Source organism: Microtus oregoni, unplaced genomic scaffold (assembly GCF_018167655.1).
Source record: "Microtus oregoni isolate MIOR12 unplaced genomic scaffold, Mior012 000020F_ref0000438, whole genome shotgun sequence".
NCBI classification, from domain to species: Eukaryota; Metazoa; Chordata; class Mammalia; order Rodentia; family Cricetidae; genus Microtus; species Microtus oregoni.
In genome coordinates this window covers 24,714,224-24,734,103 of record NW_024543079.1, presented here as the reverse complement: position 1 = coordinate 24,734,103, position 19,880 = coordinate 24,714,224, and the positions used below count along the sequence as shown (strand labels likewise).

Sequence of the window (19,880 nt, the reverse complement as noted above, 5' to 3'; positions counted from 1 at the left end):
TCAAGAACCATTGAGCCTGGAAAATGCACATGAAATATTTATGTTAAATATGCCCTAGAGAATCTGGTTTTTAATGAACAGGAGCTAAATTACGAAAGCTACAGTGTTCTAAAGACTTTCTCTTGCATGCCAGTCCCCTGACAGAATTGGCTGTGCTCTTGAAGGCCACCCTATAGCCACAGACCTGATTCTAGCTCTCTCCTCCCAAGCCAAGAATGTGCCAGCACAGCTCCTATCTGAGCTGCTGGGACTGATGCCATAAGTGGACAGATAACTAATCTTATTACAGACTTCCTAGTTGCCCTAAAAGCTGAGGAAATAAGGCATTTTTTTTTCATTTAGCTATTTCTTTCCTGTTATCTACTGCTAAGGGGGGGGAGGAAATCCTTAAATGTAGCAGTATAAAATAATAACTATTTCATTATAGCCACATTTGAGGATTAGAAATTCAGACAATTCAGAAAAGAAACTATAATGGCAAAATAAGTATATGAAAATACTCAAACATTTAGAACAGAGAAACCCAAATAAGGTGGTATATTTTTCTATTAAGTTGACAAATATTTAAACACCAATCAATAGCCACCAAATTCATGTTGTTGAGACTTCAGAAAAATGGATATTTGCATCCTTCCTCTGGTTTTGATCGATTTTGGAATATACACCCTTAGAGGAGACTTGTAGAACATACTGTTCCTTATCTCACTGAGCAATCTGAGACATAAGAAAATCTCATCTAATACAGGGACCATTGTCTGATATTGTAACAAAATAACCAACATAACCAACTTATGAAGAGAAAAGAGATTTAGGGGCTCCCAGTTTGGGAGGCTTTGTTTTGGGGTCTTTGACAAGGTAGCATATTAAAGCTGCTCACGTCATCACTAAGAAGCGAAAGAAAAAAAGAGGAAGCTCCTTTCATGGCATGGACCAATGACCTGAAGACCTCTCAGTAAGCCCTACCTCTTACAGCTGTCCACCACCCCGCAACAGTGAAAAGTGAGAACCAAAATGTTGACTCAAAGGCTTCTGGAAGACATTGTAGATCTCAACTATGGCACTACCATCCTCTTAGATCCCCTTTATTTCTGTAAACTGTAGAGAAGTCCCTTCTTTCATTGCCAGTTTTATTTGAGAATTTTCTCTTATTTTTGTTCTTAACAATAATTTCATTTTTATCATTTTTGTTATGTATTTTAAAGATTAATTTTTGTTGAACTTTATATCTTTTCTATATTCTGTTTCATTTATTTTAAATTAAATATTTTAGTTTTGTTATTCTTGGGATTAGGGTGGAGCAGGATTTTACTGTAACTTGGAACTCATGATCCTCCTGCCTCAGTCTCCCTCTTGCTGGGATTACATTTCTGTGACTATTTGAACTCAACTTGCTTTTTCAAGTTTCATGGGATGTAACATTAGGCTGCTGATTCTGGATCTTTCTTTTTGTCCCTTTTCTTCTCTCCCTCGTCCTTGTCATCGTCCTCTTTCTCTGCCTCTTCCTACTACCCCATCCTCCTCTTCACCCTCCTCCTTGTGTCCCAGAGACTGAGACTGATCCCAGGGCCTTAAGGGAACTAAGAAACCATGCTACCACTGAGCTACATCTCCTAATAGACATTTTATAGCTATGAATATTCCTCTAAGCATTATTTGCCTAAATTCTTAAGTTTTAGTATTCTTGTATTTGTTTTGTTCAACTCAAAATATTTTCTAATGACTCTTGTAATTTTCTTTCAGTTATCAATAATTTAGTAAAATATTTGTAATTTTTGTACATTCCTGAATTGTGTGATTTTCTTTGTTCACTTAATGTCATTATAAAGTGTGATCAGAAAGCATATTCTGTGTTTTCACTCTTTCTAAATTTATTGACACCCATTCAGCAACCTAGCATATGGTCTTTCCTGGAGAATATTTCATATGTATTTGAGAAGATGTATTTTCCTCTACTTCTAAACAAGTATTTTGTGCATCTGTTAAGCCTTCTTGGCTTATAGTTTTGTCCATGTCTTCAGTATACTCTTTGATCTCAGCCTAGCACTTCAGTCCTAATACAAGTAAGTCTTTCAAGTCTCTGTGTTCATCACCCCTATGTCACTATAACAAAATATCGGAGATAGTTATCCTGTAGAAAGAAAGGACATATTTTGACTTATATTTTTAGAGGTTCTGATTTGTCATGAATTGTCCCCATACCACAGTATAGAGGGTGACAGAGAAAATCTACTTACATCACAAACTACGGAAAAGAAGAAGAAAGGGCCCCTCAATGAATAAAGTACCATCACTGGGCCCCTCCTCCTGAAGATTCCACTACCTTAAAACAGCACTGCCCTGGAAATGAAGTCTTCTTAAGCACATAGGCTTGTAGCAGACATGCAAATCCAAACAACAGAACCAACAGTGACAGACCAATAACTTCATTTCTTCCTGCAATTCTACTGGGTATTGTTTTATCTTTAGAGACTTTGTTAATAAGTAAATTTCATATTTTTATAGTTTCATGCTGTCTCATGGATTTATTTTTATCCTCATAAAATGTTATTCCTTGTTTCTATCAATAAATTTTGTCTTAAAATTGGTTTAGTTTGATACTTATGGAACAACACCTATTATTTTACTATTGCTTAGATAACTTATTTTTCACAGTCTTTAACTTTTCAACCCATCTGTGTATTTGGATCTAAAATATGCTTCTAGTGCGTAGCTTATGGTACAATCACAAGCTGCATGTTTTTCTTATCAATTCTCTCAATTTAGCTTTTGTTTGAAATTTTGAAACTTTTACTAACAATGATAAGATTTACATATGTAATTTTTCTATTTCTCATCTACATGTATATATATTCAGTTTTGCATCACTAATTAAATACTTGAAACCAACTACTTAGAAAGTTAAAAGTTTGCTTTAAGAAACACTGTGCAGAAAATCTGGAAGTGAGGTTGACACCACTGCCTGTGTTTAGGTTGATGCTCTGGGCCTTATTGTTGCTGTATTGATTTATTTGCTTTTTCATTTGGTGTATTTCCTAGTCTAATTCTCTGAACTCTGACTTTTTGAGTGCTCTTCTGATCTCTCCTTGCTTAGCCTGGTAGTCAGCCAAATATTGGACTGACATTTTCTTAAAGATAGTGACAGGGTTTATATCTGTACCCCATTTTTAATTGGATTATTTGATTTTGATGTCTAATTTCTTGAGTTCTTTATATATTTTGTACAGTCCTTTGATGTGGGGTTGGTGAAAATCTTTTCCCATTCAGTAGGATGCCTTTCTGTCTTATTGATTGTGTCTTTTGCTTTACAGAAGCGTCTCAGTTTCAGGAGGTCCCATTTATTTATTGTTGCTCTCAGTGTCTATGCTACTAGCATTATATTTAGGAAGTGATCTCCTGTGCCCATGCATTGAAGACTACTTTCCACTTTATCTTCTATCAGGTTCAGTGTGGTCAGATTTATATTGCAGTCTTTAATCCATTTGGACTTGAGTTTTATGCGTGGGGATAGATATGGATCTATTTGCATTCTTCTAACATGTTGACATCCAGTTATGCCAGCACCATTTGTTGAAGATGTTTTTATTTCCCATTGTATAATTTTAGCTTCTTTGTTAAAAATCAGGTGTTCATAGGTGTATGAATTGATATCCGGGTCTTCGATTCAATTTCATTGGTTAACCTGTCTGTTTTTATGCCAATACCAAGTTGTTTTCATTACTGTAGCTCTATAATAGAGCTTGATGTCAGGGATGGTGGTGCCTCTGGAAGTTCTTTGATTGTTCAGGATTATTTTGGCTATCCTGGGTTTTTGATTTTTCCATAGGAAGTTGAGTATTTTCTTTTGAGGTCTATGAAGAATTGTGTTGGAATTTGATGGGGGATTGCATTAAATCTGTAGATTGCTTTAGGTAGGACTGCCATTTTTGTTATGTTGATCGTACCTATCCAAGATCATGGGAGAATTAACAGAAGAATATCAAATGGCCAAAGACACTTAAGGAAATATTCAACATCCTTAGCCACCAGGGAAACGCAAATCAAAATGACTCTGAGATACCATCTTATACCAGTCAAAATGGCTGCGAACAAAAATATCAATGAGAACTTATATTAGAGAGGATGCAGAGTAAGAGGACACTCCTCCATTGCTGGTGGAATTTAAATTTGTGCAACCACTTTGGAAATCAATATGGTAATTTCTCAGAAAAATGGGAATCAACCTACCTCAAGGATGTGAAGTGTTCAGTTATGTTCATAGCGGCATTATTTGTAATAGCCAGAACCTGGAAAAATATAAGTGTCCCTCAACCAAAAAATGGATAAAGAAAATGTGGTACATTTACTCAAGGGTAAAAATTAATGACTTCTTGAAATTTGTATGCAAGGAAAAAAACATCCTAAGTGAGGTAACCCAGACTCAGAAAGATGAGCATGGTATGTACTCACTCATAAGTGGATACTGGATGTAAAGCAAAGGATAACAAACCTACAGTTCATGACTCCAGAGAAGCTAAGTAACAAGGGGAACCCTGAGAGAAACATACATAGATCCCCCTGTGGAGGGGAAGTAGACAAGATCTCCTGAGAAAACTGGGAGAATGGGGGTGAAAGGAGAAAAGAGGTAGAAAGGGGACAAGGAGGAGAGAAGCGGAGGTGGGAGTACAACTTGAGGGAATGGGATGACAGAAATGGGGGCAGAACAGAGATGAGAGCAAGGAAAGAGATAGCTTGATAGACGGAGCCATTATGGGGCTAGCTAGAAACCTGGCACCAGAGAAATTTTCAGGAATCCACAAGGATGACCCCAGCTAAGACCCTAAGCAACAGTGGAGAGGATGCCTGAACTAGCCTTGTCCTCTAGCCAGACTGATGACTATCTTAAATGTCACCATAGAACCTTTATCCAGCAACTGATAAAAGCAGGGGCAGAGAATTACAGTGGAGCACTGGGCTGAGCTCCCAAAATCCAGTAAAGAGTGAGAGGAGTGAGAATGTGAGCAAAGAGGTCAAGACCATGATGGGGATACCCACAGAAACAGCTGGCCTGAGCTAGTAGGAGCTCACTGACACCAGACTGATAGTGCGGGAGCCAGCATAGCACCAAACTAGGCCTTCTGAATGTGGGTGACTGGGGCAGACTACAAGGCCACTGGCAATGAGATCAAAATTTATCCCTACTGCTTGAACTGGCTTTTTGGAACCCATTCTCTTTGGAGGGATACCTTTCTCAGCCTAGATATAGGGGGAGGGCCTTGATTCTGCCTCAAAGCAATGTGCTAGGCTTCGTTGACTTCCCTTAGGAAGCCTTACCCTCTCTCTCTCTCTGAGGAGTGGATGGGGAGTGTGGTAGAGGGGGAAAATGGAGGGAACAGGAAGAGGGAAGGGAGTAGGAGCTGAGATTGGTATGTAAAATGAGAAAAGATAGTTTTTAAAAATAAAATAATAAAAAAAGATATTGACTGTGTAAGGCTTTCTTATCTTTGCTGGCAGGCTTTAGATACATCTTAGGGCACACCTTTTATACTCAGGCAGAAGTTTGCAAATCTGTTTTTGACCTTCAACTTCTATTTCCATAGAGTTTCAAGATCAGTCAGAAGTGAACATTGGAGATCGTTTTGGGTATTTTCTAGTTACCCGAACAATTCTCTCGTATGTGTCACCTTCTAAGTCTCTACAAGCATCGTGACTGGCAAAACCTCTGTGAATATGTCTCTCTCCATATTTTTCTCTGCAGTTTTCGGGCCAGTTATTCATTGACCACAGTTCCTAGTTTAAGAAGCTGTGGTGTTAGGTAATTGCCACAAACTACCTTCAACAAATGCTCCAAATATAAAACCTTTCTCCGTGAATAATGTTGGAGTCATATAACAAACTTTAGCTCTATAAATAGGACTTTCTGGATATCTTCCTGTTATCTGGGAATGGGGCTTCTTGAATGACTCCCATCTTGGGCACATCCCCCTGTGTCTGTTAAGTTGCTATTTTACACACATACTGTGGTGGCTGAGATGACTTTGAAGCCATCTGCTTTCAAAGAAACCATAGAATTTGGCATCAGTGGGCAAACGGGACATGTTATAAACCCCACAAGTCTTTGGTTAATATTATTGGCAGAGTACTGTCTTGCTTGATTAAATGTTCCTCAGGAGGCTTCAAGCTTCCTGTTAATTTTCCGAATTCTGAAATGGTTGCTTGGCAATTGTTTCCAGTGCTTCTGTGAAAGTGATTCTTCAAGCTCCTCAACTCATCATTCTTGAAGGTCTAGCTGTCCCCAAACATAGCAGCGTCTTCAATTATTAAACAAGAAAGAGAGGAATAAATGTCTAAGAATACATCAGCAATGGAAAGTCTAAATACATTATGGTATCTCTTGTGTCATAGCAACAGCTACCAACAGAGAGGTAAAAGTAGAGTGTGTAATAACATGTGAGGGGTAGATGAAAAACTATTTTATATAATAATGCCTAATAGTTACAATATATGTGAGCAAAATTAACTCATATATTTATGAAAATAATAGTTTTCTCCTGACAGTGGATTGACTTAGAAAAGAAAAGGAAAAAGATTGCCCATTATGTCCATTAAGCCAAATACTACTAATAAAGAAAAGGTGATTTTTTTAAAAAAAATATAGTTCTTTTGTCTATTTGTGTTTTCCTTAGTTTTCTAAATCTACTATATTCTCCTTTTATAATGATGATAGTTAATTAAGAAATATTTGTGCCACACTGAGTCCCTACTTGATGTGAAAGTTCTTAATAAACCTCAATTAATTTTGAAAAGCTTCTTTCAAAGCATTCACCTCCTCTTCCCTTTCCTTCTAAGCACTTGATTGGAACACACACCTATAGTTTGCCATCAAATGTTTTGAATGGTGGAACACTTTAATTCAGGAACCCCTTTAAAAATCTCATGCTAACCATGTGTCTTCTCTCCAATAAAAATGGACATATGCCCATTATTTTCTTAATTGTGAAGCATTTGGTTAAATTAACTGTTCAGAATAAGTACTACAAGCAACATATTTTCATCACTATGAAGGCATGTGAAAGAGTAACAGAGATTTGAAACCTTGGAGATATATATATATATATATATATATATATATATATATATATATATATGCAAAGGAGAAAAAGAGAGAGGGTCCTAGAAGGAGGTAACTTGCCCAAGAGCCTCTTGTTAGATGATAACAAACATGGGCAACATTCAGGAGTTCAAGCTTTTCTCTCAGGGCTCTTTCCTCAAGTTGCCTGGGGCCATAGACCAAAAGGCAGTGCATGCTAGAGCTTCTGTAACTCGTAAAGAAAGACAAGCTCTCCTTGCTGTGGCTTCTTCTCTGGTCTTGGCACTCACACTTAATTCCAGGTGCCCTTGGAATGTAAGAAAGCAGTGTGAAGCCTTCCCTGGCACCCAGCAGGCACTTGTCCTATTTAAGGGACCACACTGTTCCCAACCAGATGAGAGGTACCAAAGAGACACAGGGAAACCCCAAGAGAGATTAGGTAATTGGTCTGTAAGAGTACTTAGACACAGCACAGCCCTGGGGCATCTGGGTACTATGTGCTGTATAAGCACTTTCTGGAAGAGGAGGTTGGAGAATTCAGTGTGTGTGTGAGTGTAAAGACAGGGTTGTAAAAGCTACAACTTGGGAGAATAAAAAAAGCATTTGAAGAAAGAGGAAGAAATAGGTACCAGATATGCAGGAAGGAAAGCACGAGCACGGAGGTTTGGAGTCTAACAAGAGATCTGAGCTGTGTCCTCACACAGTTCCTGCTTTGTGTACATATCATTATGCCAATCCAGAAACTAACTACCCTCCTGTCTGCTTGGCTTTCCACAGCTCCCCTTTGCAGAAGGCCTGTATCACTTTTATCACAATGGCCTTGCAAAGGCCAAAAGAAGACGCAGCCTACACCACAAGCAGCAGCTGGAGAGAGACCCCAGGGTGAGTTTTGCCCAAAAACCTGCGTCTTAATCTCTACCGCCACACCAGAACTCACCTGGTGGATACAGGGATACTGAGGGCAGGCGGGGGATGTTGAAATGCTGGAGTTTTGTCTGTTTTGATAGAAGCAATGGATCGTTGGAAGACACCATGGATTCGCTGCTCCTGTTTAGTGCACAATAAATAACCCTAGGTTATTCCTAAGGATAGGAATGGGGAAGGCACTCAGGGGCTTCGTTCCCTTTTCTTCTTATTTTCTTATTATTACATGGAGATTGCAGATTGCCTAGAACCATGTTTTGGCCTGTGGTGATGGAAAGACACACAGTGGTTTACTGAGTTGCTTATGGAAGGTTGCTGGTGGCAAATTCGTGCTTTGAAAAGGTTTCTGTGTTTCCTATTATGAAAAGAACAGTATGCAGACCAGTAGATGACGTTCAGCTCTCCACAGGCCCTAGGTGTCTCAGCATCCATGCATGGCTGTGGCTGAAGACCTCAGTCGGCTTTCTTCCCTTGTATCTTCTTCTACTGGCCTATCTGATCCTCACTCCTCATCATCTTTTTTGTTTAATTTAGTAATATTTTAATTAAAATATAGTTATAAAATTTTCCCCTTCCCTTTCCTGCCTTCAATCTGTTCCTTCCCCTTTGCTCCTTCTCAAATTCCATAACCTCTCTTTTTTAATTATTGCTATATTTTTATAAAAACTTAAATATAAATACAACCTGGTGAGTGAGTCCACTTAGTGTCTCACATATAAAATTATATATATATATATATATATATATATATATATATAATTTTATGAATGACCACTTGGTATTGGATAACCCACTATGAATTTCTGGGGGAAATTTGTTCTCTCTCTTTCAGTAGTCCTAAGTTGCCTGTAGGTCTATGTCTAGATGTTCAACACCATGAACGTCCTCCATATTTGGATGTCTATCAGTGCTGTCTTTGTTCAGGTCTTGCTTAAGCAACCATATTGTTAAGATTTCATGGGTACATCTTCCATGGAATTTCTAGGAGATACAGTCTCACAGAAGACTCCCTGGTCCTTTGACTCATATAATCTTCCTGCCCCCTTCTTTCCTGATGTTCTCTGAGTCTTGAGTTCAGGGATTGTACAGCAGGTGTGTCCACCCCGTGATCAGTCATTCTCTGCTTTATGACAGTTATGAATCTCCATCTGCTACAAGGAGAACTCAGCTGTCTTTTTAATGTTTACGATCTCCATCTTTTACCTCTGATTTTTATTTCACTCTTGGACTCCAGATCTTATTTTCAACTCCCTCAGAATGGTAAAGTTTGTTTTCCCAACCACATGTAAGATCTTAGCCAAGAGGAGTTCTCTCCAGTGTTCGTACTTCTTCTCTTCAGAACAGGAACTTTAGCCATCACGGCCTTCTTCCTCCTCGAATCTCCAACTACCTCATGTACCATACACTCAGCCCATTGGAGATATCCCAGTTTCTCTTAGGCGAGTTCTTAAAGGCAGTGTACCACTAAGGTCAAGTTTCAGTCTCTGCTTTGAAGGCAGTGCAACCTCTTATGACTCTTGAGGCATCTACAGTAAGCGGGTAAGATGTTTGAGTTAGGGATTGGTAAAGACCCCTCCTCTTTAGTAAGTAGACCTGGGAATTTATTCTTCTGAAACTGATCAACATTTCATCAGTTTTAATTGGGGCTTTAACTAGAAAGTAAAGGCTTCCAAGCAAGTCACCAGATAATAGGCCACAGGTAATTTTGTTTTACTCCTTAACACAGGTCTTTCCATGTGGCCTGGGGGAAATTTTGATTCAGAGAAGCCATTTTATCATTCATTGCCTTTGCAATAATAACCAAGTGTCTAATGCCAAGTCTGTTGTGTACCTCACCACCATGACTCAAGGGAAGAGCTCTCTTTCAAAGCCTTGTCCTTGGCTTTAGTAACTAACAGCCCAGGGACACCTTTGGGCATGTTGGAAGGGATCTTATTGATATCATTTTTTAATCCAATGTGAGTACCACTGGGCAAAGATCACCCAGATACATTATGAAACTCATAATGTACTCATGTCAACTATGCCCAATCTTGCCTATGATGGCCAATCAGTTTCCTTTCACTTATATAATGATACAGAAGCCCTGTTAGTTTCTCTCCTTCAGTAGTTCAAAGGCATTGACTCCTACGTACTCAAAAACACATAAAAGGAATGAGGCCCAAACAGAAAGAGGCTTTTAAGTCCAGGCTGGCTGAAAGCAGAACTGAAGAGCAAGATGTCTGCAAGGCCATTGTTTGGATCGGGGAGATTATGTGAGGCCACTAAGCTGAGATTATTTCATTTGAAATGTTCTCTAGCATGGTGATTCTTGGTGTCATGTGATGTTTACAAGAGGGAAGATAATGAGATGGGTTGATAATAAAGAAGGAGTTCACATCTTGATAATTCTATTTATTTTTCTTTCTTCTTAAAACAGTACCCATGATCACTAGCAGGGGCATCTGCTCCCTTTCGTCATGCATTTTAAGTGTCCTAGAAGCCAACTACCGGCACCTAGTAGAAGTAAACATCTACCCTACCCATAAAATCCCACAGAAGTCATCTGGGAAACTAGTCAAGATTAAATAACCTGAATGCTGTCAATCATGAATCCATTTTAGGAAAATAAATAGAGCATGAAGTTCTTATAAATCTTTAATGTAAAAAAAAAGTTCATCTTTGTTTTTTTGAAAAATAAAAGTCTTCTTATAACTGCTTCATTTCAAAACATTACATTAAGGCTTAGATCTTTTCTGTGTGATATTCTTATGGTCCCACAATGTTAGGAATCTGCAGAGGTCAGGATTGTCAGACACTGTTCTTAAACAAAAATCATCAGTGAGCATCGCAAAAGCTGCAATGTGAAAATGCATGCTCAGGCTTTATAAACCTTAAATAAAAATGTGTGCATGTATAGTTTGGGAGTAATGCAAGGACGTGTGGCTTGGGGGTATGCCAGCTTCAGAATTTGTGCGAGCTAGTTTTATACCAGCTGACACAAGCTAGAGTCATCAGAGAGGAGGGAACCTCAACTGATAATATGTCTCTATAAGATGGGGCTGCCTCAGCTCCTGCCTTCAGGTTCCTTCCCAGTTTGATTTGTTTCCCTGACTTCACTGGAAGTTCCAGTGAAATAAACCCTTTGCTCCCTGAGTTGTTTTGGTCATGGTTTTTATCCAGCAATAATAACCCTGACTAAGACAGGGTTACTAAGCATACACAGGCAGATTGTGGAGTCCAGTTCCATTCAGACCACCACACCTCAGCTCAAATTCAAGCACATTTCCTGTTATGAAATGCTGTGTTTGGCTATACACAAAATTTTCTTCTCATACAGAAATACAATGGTGTAATGATGGAAATCAAAGACTTTCAGTATTTTCCTACCAGCATTCCTCAGCATGTATCAAATTAGTATAGCATTAGATTGCATTGTATTATAATATTTGATTTCAAAAATTGCTGTTTGAGCTGATGACTTGAGTTTCAAAAAAAATATTGAATGAATTTTGGTTGAGGCAGAATTTCCAACAATTTCTCTAATAGACTAAAACACTATTTTGTACTACGTGTTTATGAAAAGAGGCCAATTAAAAAATAAAAGCATCTATCAACTCTGAGAAACATTTAAAATGCTTAATCAAATATTTAGCCAAGATTTAATACTGTAAGCAGAAACAAATATATCTAAATATGCAAATATCCATGCTCAATATGCAAATTTGCCCTCATGTTTACTAAATGCTAAAATTATAGGTGTACCAGAAAAACTATCTTAAAATAAATGTCTTTATGATTTGTTATCATTAAATATTGGGTTTGTATAACTATTTTATGTTTCTTGATACTCAGACTCGTGTAAAAAGAAATCTTGAATACAAAATGATCATGAGTTGAAAAAGTTAAGAAGTCCCATCCTGTACCAAATAATTCCATCTGTGCATGTCACCTCAGCTCCATCCTTCATGGCCCCTTTACTCCCTGTTTGTGACCTGTAAATGGTAGCATAAAGCCCAAGGGACTGCAAGCAAGCAAAAGATGGGTGGAGTTACTATGAGCTCTTGGGGCTGCATTCATCTAGGCAGCTGTTTGGCCTAAGAAGCCAGGATCCATTACCATACCCAAAAGTACATGAGAAGGACAAGCAGTTGATAGGATAAAGATGGATGAGTGCAGCAGGTTTCTCTCTGTGCTTGGTTTGTCTGTAGAATAGAAATTTCAACAATGCCTCTCCACTTAACATGAGTGAAAACTAGATAAAAATGCTAAGAAGGGGCTCTAACATGCCACCTATAATACACCATTAATATGCAAACATGTATATAACTTCTTCCAGTTTTTTCTTCTGTCAAATTATTGGCATACTATTGAGTATCATGACTAAACTTGTGTGTTGTTTGTCTCTTTGATGTCTTTATGTAGTGTGTATCTGAATATACAGTAGACCTTCCATAAGTAATGGCTGAATAAATGAATGATAATCAACTTCGTTTTAAATCATAAAAATCCTTCCCTAATTATTTTTTACCATTATTCTAAAATACATATCTAGGTAACAGAAATATTGTCTTCTACCTAGTGAGTCATTTGATGCATTCATATCAGGGGTAAAGGAGGACAGTTGTTATTTCATTTCTTCCAAGCTTATCCCTAACAACTCACATGATGAACCATTTTTATTTTCTAAAATATTGTATAGTGTATTCCTAAGCATATTGATAATCATGGCACAACCATGGACATACGCATATGGGAAGTTTAGGTAGTGAACAGGATTTGAAGATGTGATAAATCAAACTCTGAGATGAAACAATGAAAATAAAAATGCATTTTCAATACCTTGTTCAAAAAGAAACTAATGAACTGTGCCATTTTCAAACCTTCCTGAGATTTGTCTAACTTCTTTAGAGCAGCGTCAGTAAATCTCAAAGTCAAACGTAATTGTGGTTCCCAGTTAACGTATCAAAGTCGCATAAATTCTGCAAGACCTTGAACTGTTGGAGAATCGATTTCTTTAAGATGATGCTTGTTTCACAGATCTCTCTATCTAGCTTGTACATAGATTTTTAAAGAAAAATATAACTGAAACGCATGGGGAACTCACACTCCTTTATGAGCAAAAGACACTCATTGAATGGAAGCCAAGTGGTTTGATAAAGAAACAATCTGTGCTTTATTTATTGAAAGAAGTTATATTTGGCTTAAGATTACAATGTTTATTTTATTTTCTAAGCAATCTACTAGATCATACTATTAATCCCCAAAACTCATTTTTAGATTTTAGACCTGTTTCAGTTTTATACTTGAGAAACTTCTAGAAAGGACTAGAAATGGAGCACAGCATTAGAACATTTAGCCCAATATATGAAGCCTTGGACCGGATCTTCAGAAAAGGAGAGAGAAAAAAAGAGAGCGGGAGGGAAGGAAAGAGGGAGAAGAAAGGAGAAGGGAGGAAAGTACAGTCTGCCAGTCCATTAAAAACATCCCCTGTTTCTCATGTCACGAGAAATGGATAGGGCAATTTCCTAGATTCTTCCTCTTCCATATGGCTAGCATCCAGTCACATGATCTGAGCCTTCTTTTTTAACGATCTGATTTTGAACATGTTTGTGACATTATTCTGGTATCCTAATAATGCATAAAAGTTTGTTTCTATTGATGATAGAATCGCTTCAAACATTCACAGTCTTATCTCGGAAGCAAGAGAGAGTATGCCTGGTCTTTGAAATAAGCCAGCCATGATTCATGTGATTTGCTTGTAAAAGTCTGAGCTAATAGAAAGACCAGACTTTCTTTGTTCATGTGATTTAAACAATAGGATAATTAATATTGTTTTTAAAGATGGGTTCATAGTCACAATTGACACTTGGGTGACTGACAAAAACTGAGAATACCTTGTAATTGCTGCAACTTCTTTCCTGACTTGATGCACTAAAGTACTGGTGATTAATTGAATGCAGTGATTTAACCTTAATTAGTGAAGATCTTATCAGCTATGTGTAGACTCGGATCAGAAAAGTAAAGTGAGCTATGAAGGAGCCCATGAAAATAGCAGAGCCATGATATAGCAATTCAGCCATAATTCACACACCTTCTGAACAAAACATGTTGGAACCTCATTATTCAAAGCAAGCCAAGACATTCATGTGCCTCCTTCCCACAGCAGCTACATAAAATTTTGTCACAACAGCTAAACTATTAGCTCCCAATTCTTTTCAAAGACATTGAGTTTATCATCAATTTTTTAAATAAGGACAAGTCATTGGAAGGCACTGTGGTCCAGCCACAATCATTCCTTGGAATTATATTGATGAAAATTTTTATTACTTGAATTAAAAACGGGAGAAAGGAGGAAACACCATCTCATTTCAATTCAAACAGAAACAATACCACCAAAGAAAGTCTCCTTTCCAACTTTTGTGCTGGCCAATCTTTCTTCCAGGGGACGGCTAACAAAATTCAAGGTCTCTCTCCTTAATATCACATAGAATGTGTAATAGTCTCTCAGGCTCAGCATTGAGCATAGTATAGTGTAGTGTAGTGTAGTGTAGTGTAGTGTAGTGTAGTGTAGTGTCTATTTAAAAGAATGTTTTTACAAATGGACTATTTTCCCTCATAGTATTGCTTCTAAAATGGTGAGGCTTCCTGTCTTGAGATTCTGCTCAAAGAAATGTTTAGGAACTGCAATAGCATTAAAATATTAATATATACCATAGTCTTATATAATTTAGGTTAAGTGAATAGACTGAGCTATGTAGAAATGGGAAAAGGAAGAAGGAACTGATAAGGGCAGGTTCTTGGCTCACTCCGCTGCTGGGTTATTCTGTGCCCTACCATGGCCAGAAACTGAACAATGAGATAGCTAAGCATGAAGCTGGCCTCAGTTCCTAGTGACTCTCACTGTTTCTGGAAGAGAGATTGCAGCATTTGAAGATAATACTTTAGATACAAAATATTTCCTGAATACAAACTGACTTCATCTGCTATGGGAGCAATGGGACATGACCAGGTTCCAAACTTCCACACTTGCAGAATATTGTCTCAATATTTATGTCTAACTTCCCCCAAGGAATTTTCAAAGTTAATTTTAACTATGCATAATTTCCACTTTACATGTTTTAGAATTCAATCCCTGAGGTGTGATTTCTCGATGAAAAAGTAAACAAAGATGGTATCGTCACTTGGATTTCCTAGAAACATGTTCTGAGAAGTAGAGTCATGTACAGTTTTCTTGGGGAATGGGGCGGGTAGTGGTCAACAGAGGGAGACACTGACCTTGGAATGTGCCAGTAACAAGCTACCTCCATCAATCCTACAGATCTGAAGGCAGCCATGTCCTTTCAGAGGATCTTAACTTGTGATAAGGAAGCAGGCTTGTGTGCTCTGGTGTTGACCAGATGATTGGTATTCCTTAAAGCATCTTAGAGACTCACGTTCTGCTGCCAAAGGCAATGTAGAGTCAAAGGCAAAGTGTGGACCATCCTCAGCAGCTGGGGATGTGGGTGGCTCTGCAAAGTGACCTGGGAATGCACCACAGTGCCCACCAGAGCTGGTGTGCCCAATGAGCTCAAATTGTCTTCTGAAAGGGGAAGAAGCTCACGCTGGACTCAGAAGAAATGTTGTGCAAATAAGCCTGGTGTTCAGAAACACAGCCAACACCCACCTGCCCTTTAGGAAACATGTTCAGACCCAGTGCAGTCTATGATTTCCTATTCTATCCCAGTTCCATCCACTTCATTTTCACATGGGATAAATCAGGGGAGGCTAATAATGCCCTTGAAATGATCTAGGTCTGATGAGCTCACAAAGAAAGGTCTCTTTTGCTCAAAAGTAGCATGCCTTACAGAGTCAAGCTGTCCCTACTCGTCTCAGCTCCTCACCTCACCCTACCAGTCTCCTCCAGAGTTCACTGTAAACTCAGGGGGAAAACCTGAATCCGTGGCTAATGACCTTGACCACATTTTGAGCCCGAATGCTGAAGCTGTGAGATTCAAGCGGAGCAGCTCCTGGTTTCGCCTCCCATCTGGCAGCCAAATCCATTTCCTAGACACGGTGTCAAGAGTCCAGCAGGTGTTTATAAGTGACGTGTTTTTAGGGTGACTTGGCAGCATCCAGAGATGAACACGATGGGAGGGTGGGGGGAATCAAAGTTAGGTGCCTACGTATGTGCCCACATTGGTGGGAAAGGCTCTTCTGCCTAAATCCACTGTTTTTATCTTGCAACAGGGAGCGACTTCCAGTCTCTCCTCTGGGCATTGCAGATGTGCCTGGCTTCCTGCCTCAGTGCTCTGCTGCTATTGATACTATAATTAACTATTTGTGGGGAGCTGGGGAGAAGTATTTACTACAGCTCCAAAGAGGCAGAGGAAAGCTGCCAGTGAGTGAGACTGGTTATTTCCCTAGACGTGAGCACATTTTCAAATGATAGCTGCTATTCTTGCTGTTATCCTTCATAGAGAAGGGGCAGGAGCACTCTGGGGATGCTGTGAGAAAATTCAGACAGCTCTCGGCAGCTGCAAGTTTCACTGGGAGGAATCTAAGGGTGTATAATATAGAGCTTAAACTAGCCTCAAACTCACTGTGTGGCCCAGCATAGCCTCAAACTCTACCTTTCTGCCTCAGCTTCCCACGTGCTGGGGTTACAGGGGTGCATTAGTAAGCATGAGCCACATGCATCACCCTTCTAAATCACAAAATGGACTTCCAGAGATGAGCTAGTCAACTTTTAGGATTTCCCAAGAGAAAGCATAAGTGAATGGAGAGGAAATTTCTCCTGTCTTGCCTTAACAAGTTCTCTCCGTGTCTGTCCCCAAAACACAAAAAGAAATGTCTTCATACACCTAAAAATACCCCTATTACATGCTCTAAAAATGAGCATTTTGTGTATGCTTATTAAACTCTCCATGTAACTCCTTTATCTGGATGCTTGCTAAAGAAGCACCTATTTACTGAACCCTACATAGGTGCTGGGCACTGTTCGGGTCCCAAGATACAACAGTGGATACAATAAAGCCCTCCTCCCACAAAGCTTGAGTACTAATGAGGAAGAAAGGGAAAAGCATAAAACTCCATGACTGGTGAAAAAAAAAAAAGACCAAGTATTATAAGGATGAATCAAGTAGAGCAGGAGGAAGGGAGCACACCATGGGAGGGGTGCTCCTACCTATAAAAGACATATGGGGCTAGGTATCATGGTAAGGTTACATTTAAAATAGAGTCGGAGGTGGTAAGAGGTGATTTATGTGTATATCAGGAGATAGAGGGTCCAGGGAGAAGAACAAGCAAGAAGAAAAGACCTGGCGTCCAGAGACACATAGTATGTTTTAGAAATGGCAAGGTGTGCTCTAGGAATGGTAGGAAGGTTGCAAAGCAGTGAGCCAAAGAAGGAAGAGATGTGATCAGATAGGAGAAATGGGGCAAGATCTTGGGCAGTACTAACCAGTAAGGTCAGAAACTCTGTAAGTCCATGGGTGTCTCAGCCTGTGGGCAAAAAAAAAAAAAAAAAAAAAAAAAAGTGACCAAGTAGCACAGAGGAATAGAAGAGCAAGGCAAACTGATTGCAATGCTTTAGGAGGAGAAAGGCGGGTAGCTTAAGTTTCTAGAAGTGGTAACACTGGTGAGAAACAAGCAAACGTAGGCATATTCTATGGAGGGAGTCTTCAAATTTTCCAATGCCTTTGTTGATGGGTTAGATAAGAAGAGAAAGAGAACGCAATGTGACTCCAAAGATGGTGACCTGCTTTGCTGCGGAGTGGAAATAGTACTCAGCTGACAAAGACAGGGCCAGGAGCAGGTTAATGGCAATGGGTAGGCAATGTGAGTTTATATTAAGCATGTTAACATCTTTCAGGTACGCGAGTAGAGATGCAACATAAACAAATGGCCATAGGATCTAGGAGAGAGGTCACAGTTGAGGCATCCCCTGGGAGAATTAGATGCCATGAGAATGGTAGTTGAAATTGCCTGAGAAATTTTAGTAATGTACTCAGAGAAGATGAGTAAGAACGAGACTTAGAAAATGGCAAAATGTAGGGTCCCAGGGAAGAAGACTGGGGACCTGCAGAAGAGATAACAACAAGGCAAACCACGTAGCCAGAGGTGCAGAAGTTAAATAAGAACAATCCAGTCAGTATTTTCTAATGCATCCACATTTGAAAGACTAAACTAGCCTTTCCTATGGTTATTTATTATTGAAGATGTCAATATCATTTCATTTTTCACTCATCTATTTTTCAATCATCCCTAAATGATACTGAAATTCATAGTGCATAGATAAATTTTATGAAATAAAATTGGTGGCATGATTTCTGCTGGACACTGCTATGGTTGGTTGGACAGTGAACAGTAAGACAGGGAGTCACATTTGAGAAGTTTGAGAAGGATAAGCACCGAGCTCAAGTCAGGGCTAAGAAGATGGTCCAGTCATTAAGCGTTTAACAGTGAGCATGCAGACCCATGGTGCATCCCTAGAACCCACGTGGGAAAAACAGCTAAGAATGGTAAGTCCTAGTTATACTCAGAGTACTGCAGAGGCAGGTACACAGTGATCTCTGAGTTTGCTGGACAGCCAGACTGGTCTGATGGTGGACCCCAGGTCAATGAAAGATTGTCTCAAAAAGGAAGGCAGATATTATGTGAGAAATGACTCTTTCTGAGAAAGTTGTCCTCTGATTTCAATACACACACTCCAAAACAGATATCTGCACACACATGTACAATTACACACAAAACACAGCACAACACAGAGAGAGAGAGAGAGAGAGAGAGAGAGAGAGAGAGAGAGAGAGAGAGAGAGAGAGAAACACAGAGGAATGTGCAGGCCCTCTCACAGAGAGAATTCAAGTTAAACAAAGAAATACCTTAGGCAGAAGACCTGATTCCATAACTGCACGGCAAAGTTACCAAGAAAGAACCTCTGATGTGGTGAGGAGATTGACATCCTGAAGCTCCTTTTAGTTTTAAGGAAAAAGCCAAGGGAAAGATAAGTTCTGCTGGAAATCAGCAGAGGGAAAGTGTTAAATTCCAGCTAAGGAAAACAAAGACCCAGCTTATAATGATGGACCCCTCAGCATATGGATTTCAGAAAAACAACGTTCTTAAAATAATTTCTTTGTTAAGATTCAAAACCCTAACTAGAAAATAATTTCTCACTGGGGTCACTGTTCCAAATGTAATGAATTTTATTCAGTATTTAGCTGAAGATAACTGAATGTTCCTCACTGGTAACATGAACGAGTATATAAAAGTCTATCCCACTACTAAATATTGCTAAAATAATACTTTGGATGAAAAAGATAGGCTTGAATTTGTGGTTCCTTGTAAAGGTTTTTGTTTTGTCTTCAGAGTTCCCATCTATTGTTCCTAAGCTGCTTTAACCCATGGCATCAGTTCTTCGTCTGTAAAAGGGCTGGATACTGTGAATCCCAATCAAGGGAATATTTTAAAGCGAGTGCAATCGAATCCCTGCCATTTCTATGTACATGCAAGTCTTATGGGTTCAGGAGAGGACAAGGGAATGAAACCAGGTCCAGAAATAATAAAACAGCAACTAGACAATGATATTTGTGTCTGAATAACATCCCCACTTCTGAAATTTATCTAATTGGCTTGCCATTATCTGTATTGAAAAGGTTGTATTTCCCATCTTCTCTATGGCAAATATGTCTCATTTAGCAATTAAAAAAAAAACATATTGCCTGAGAGAAAATAGGTAAGACAAAACAATTTTCCATTCCCTGAAAGAGAAGAATGACCCATCTCCAGGTATTAAAGAATTTCTTAATGGGTGTTAGTTGTAAGGACTTCTCAGAAAATCCACATGAGAAAACCCATCAGAGAATGAAAGCAGAGCAAAGCAATCAAAGCCAGCTGTGAGGAAATAAACCCACATAATCGTCTATCTGGGGGT

General features: G+C 39.0%; 1 protein-coding gene across 2 annotated transcripts in view; it reads left to right on the top strand.

Moving 5' to 3' along the window:
• Nucleotides 1-19,880, top strand: part of Pcsk2 (proprotein convertase subtilisin/kexin type 2) — a 227,795-nt gene that overhangs the window by 20,622 nt on the left and 187,293 nt on the right. For both annotated transcript variants that reach the window (XM_041670371.1, XM_041670370.1), the window contains exon 2: nt 7,844-7,948. In XM_041670371.1, the coding sequence (XP_041526305.1) occupies nt 7,844-7,948 (105 nt within the window). The remainder of the gene's footprint in view (nt 1-7,843; nt 7,949-19,880) is intronic.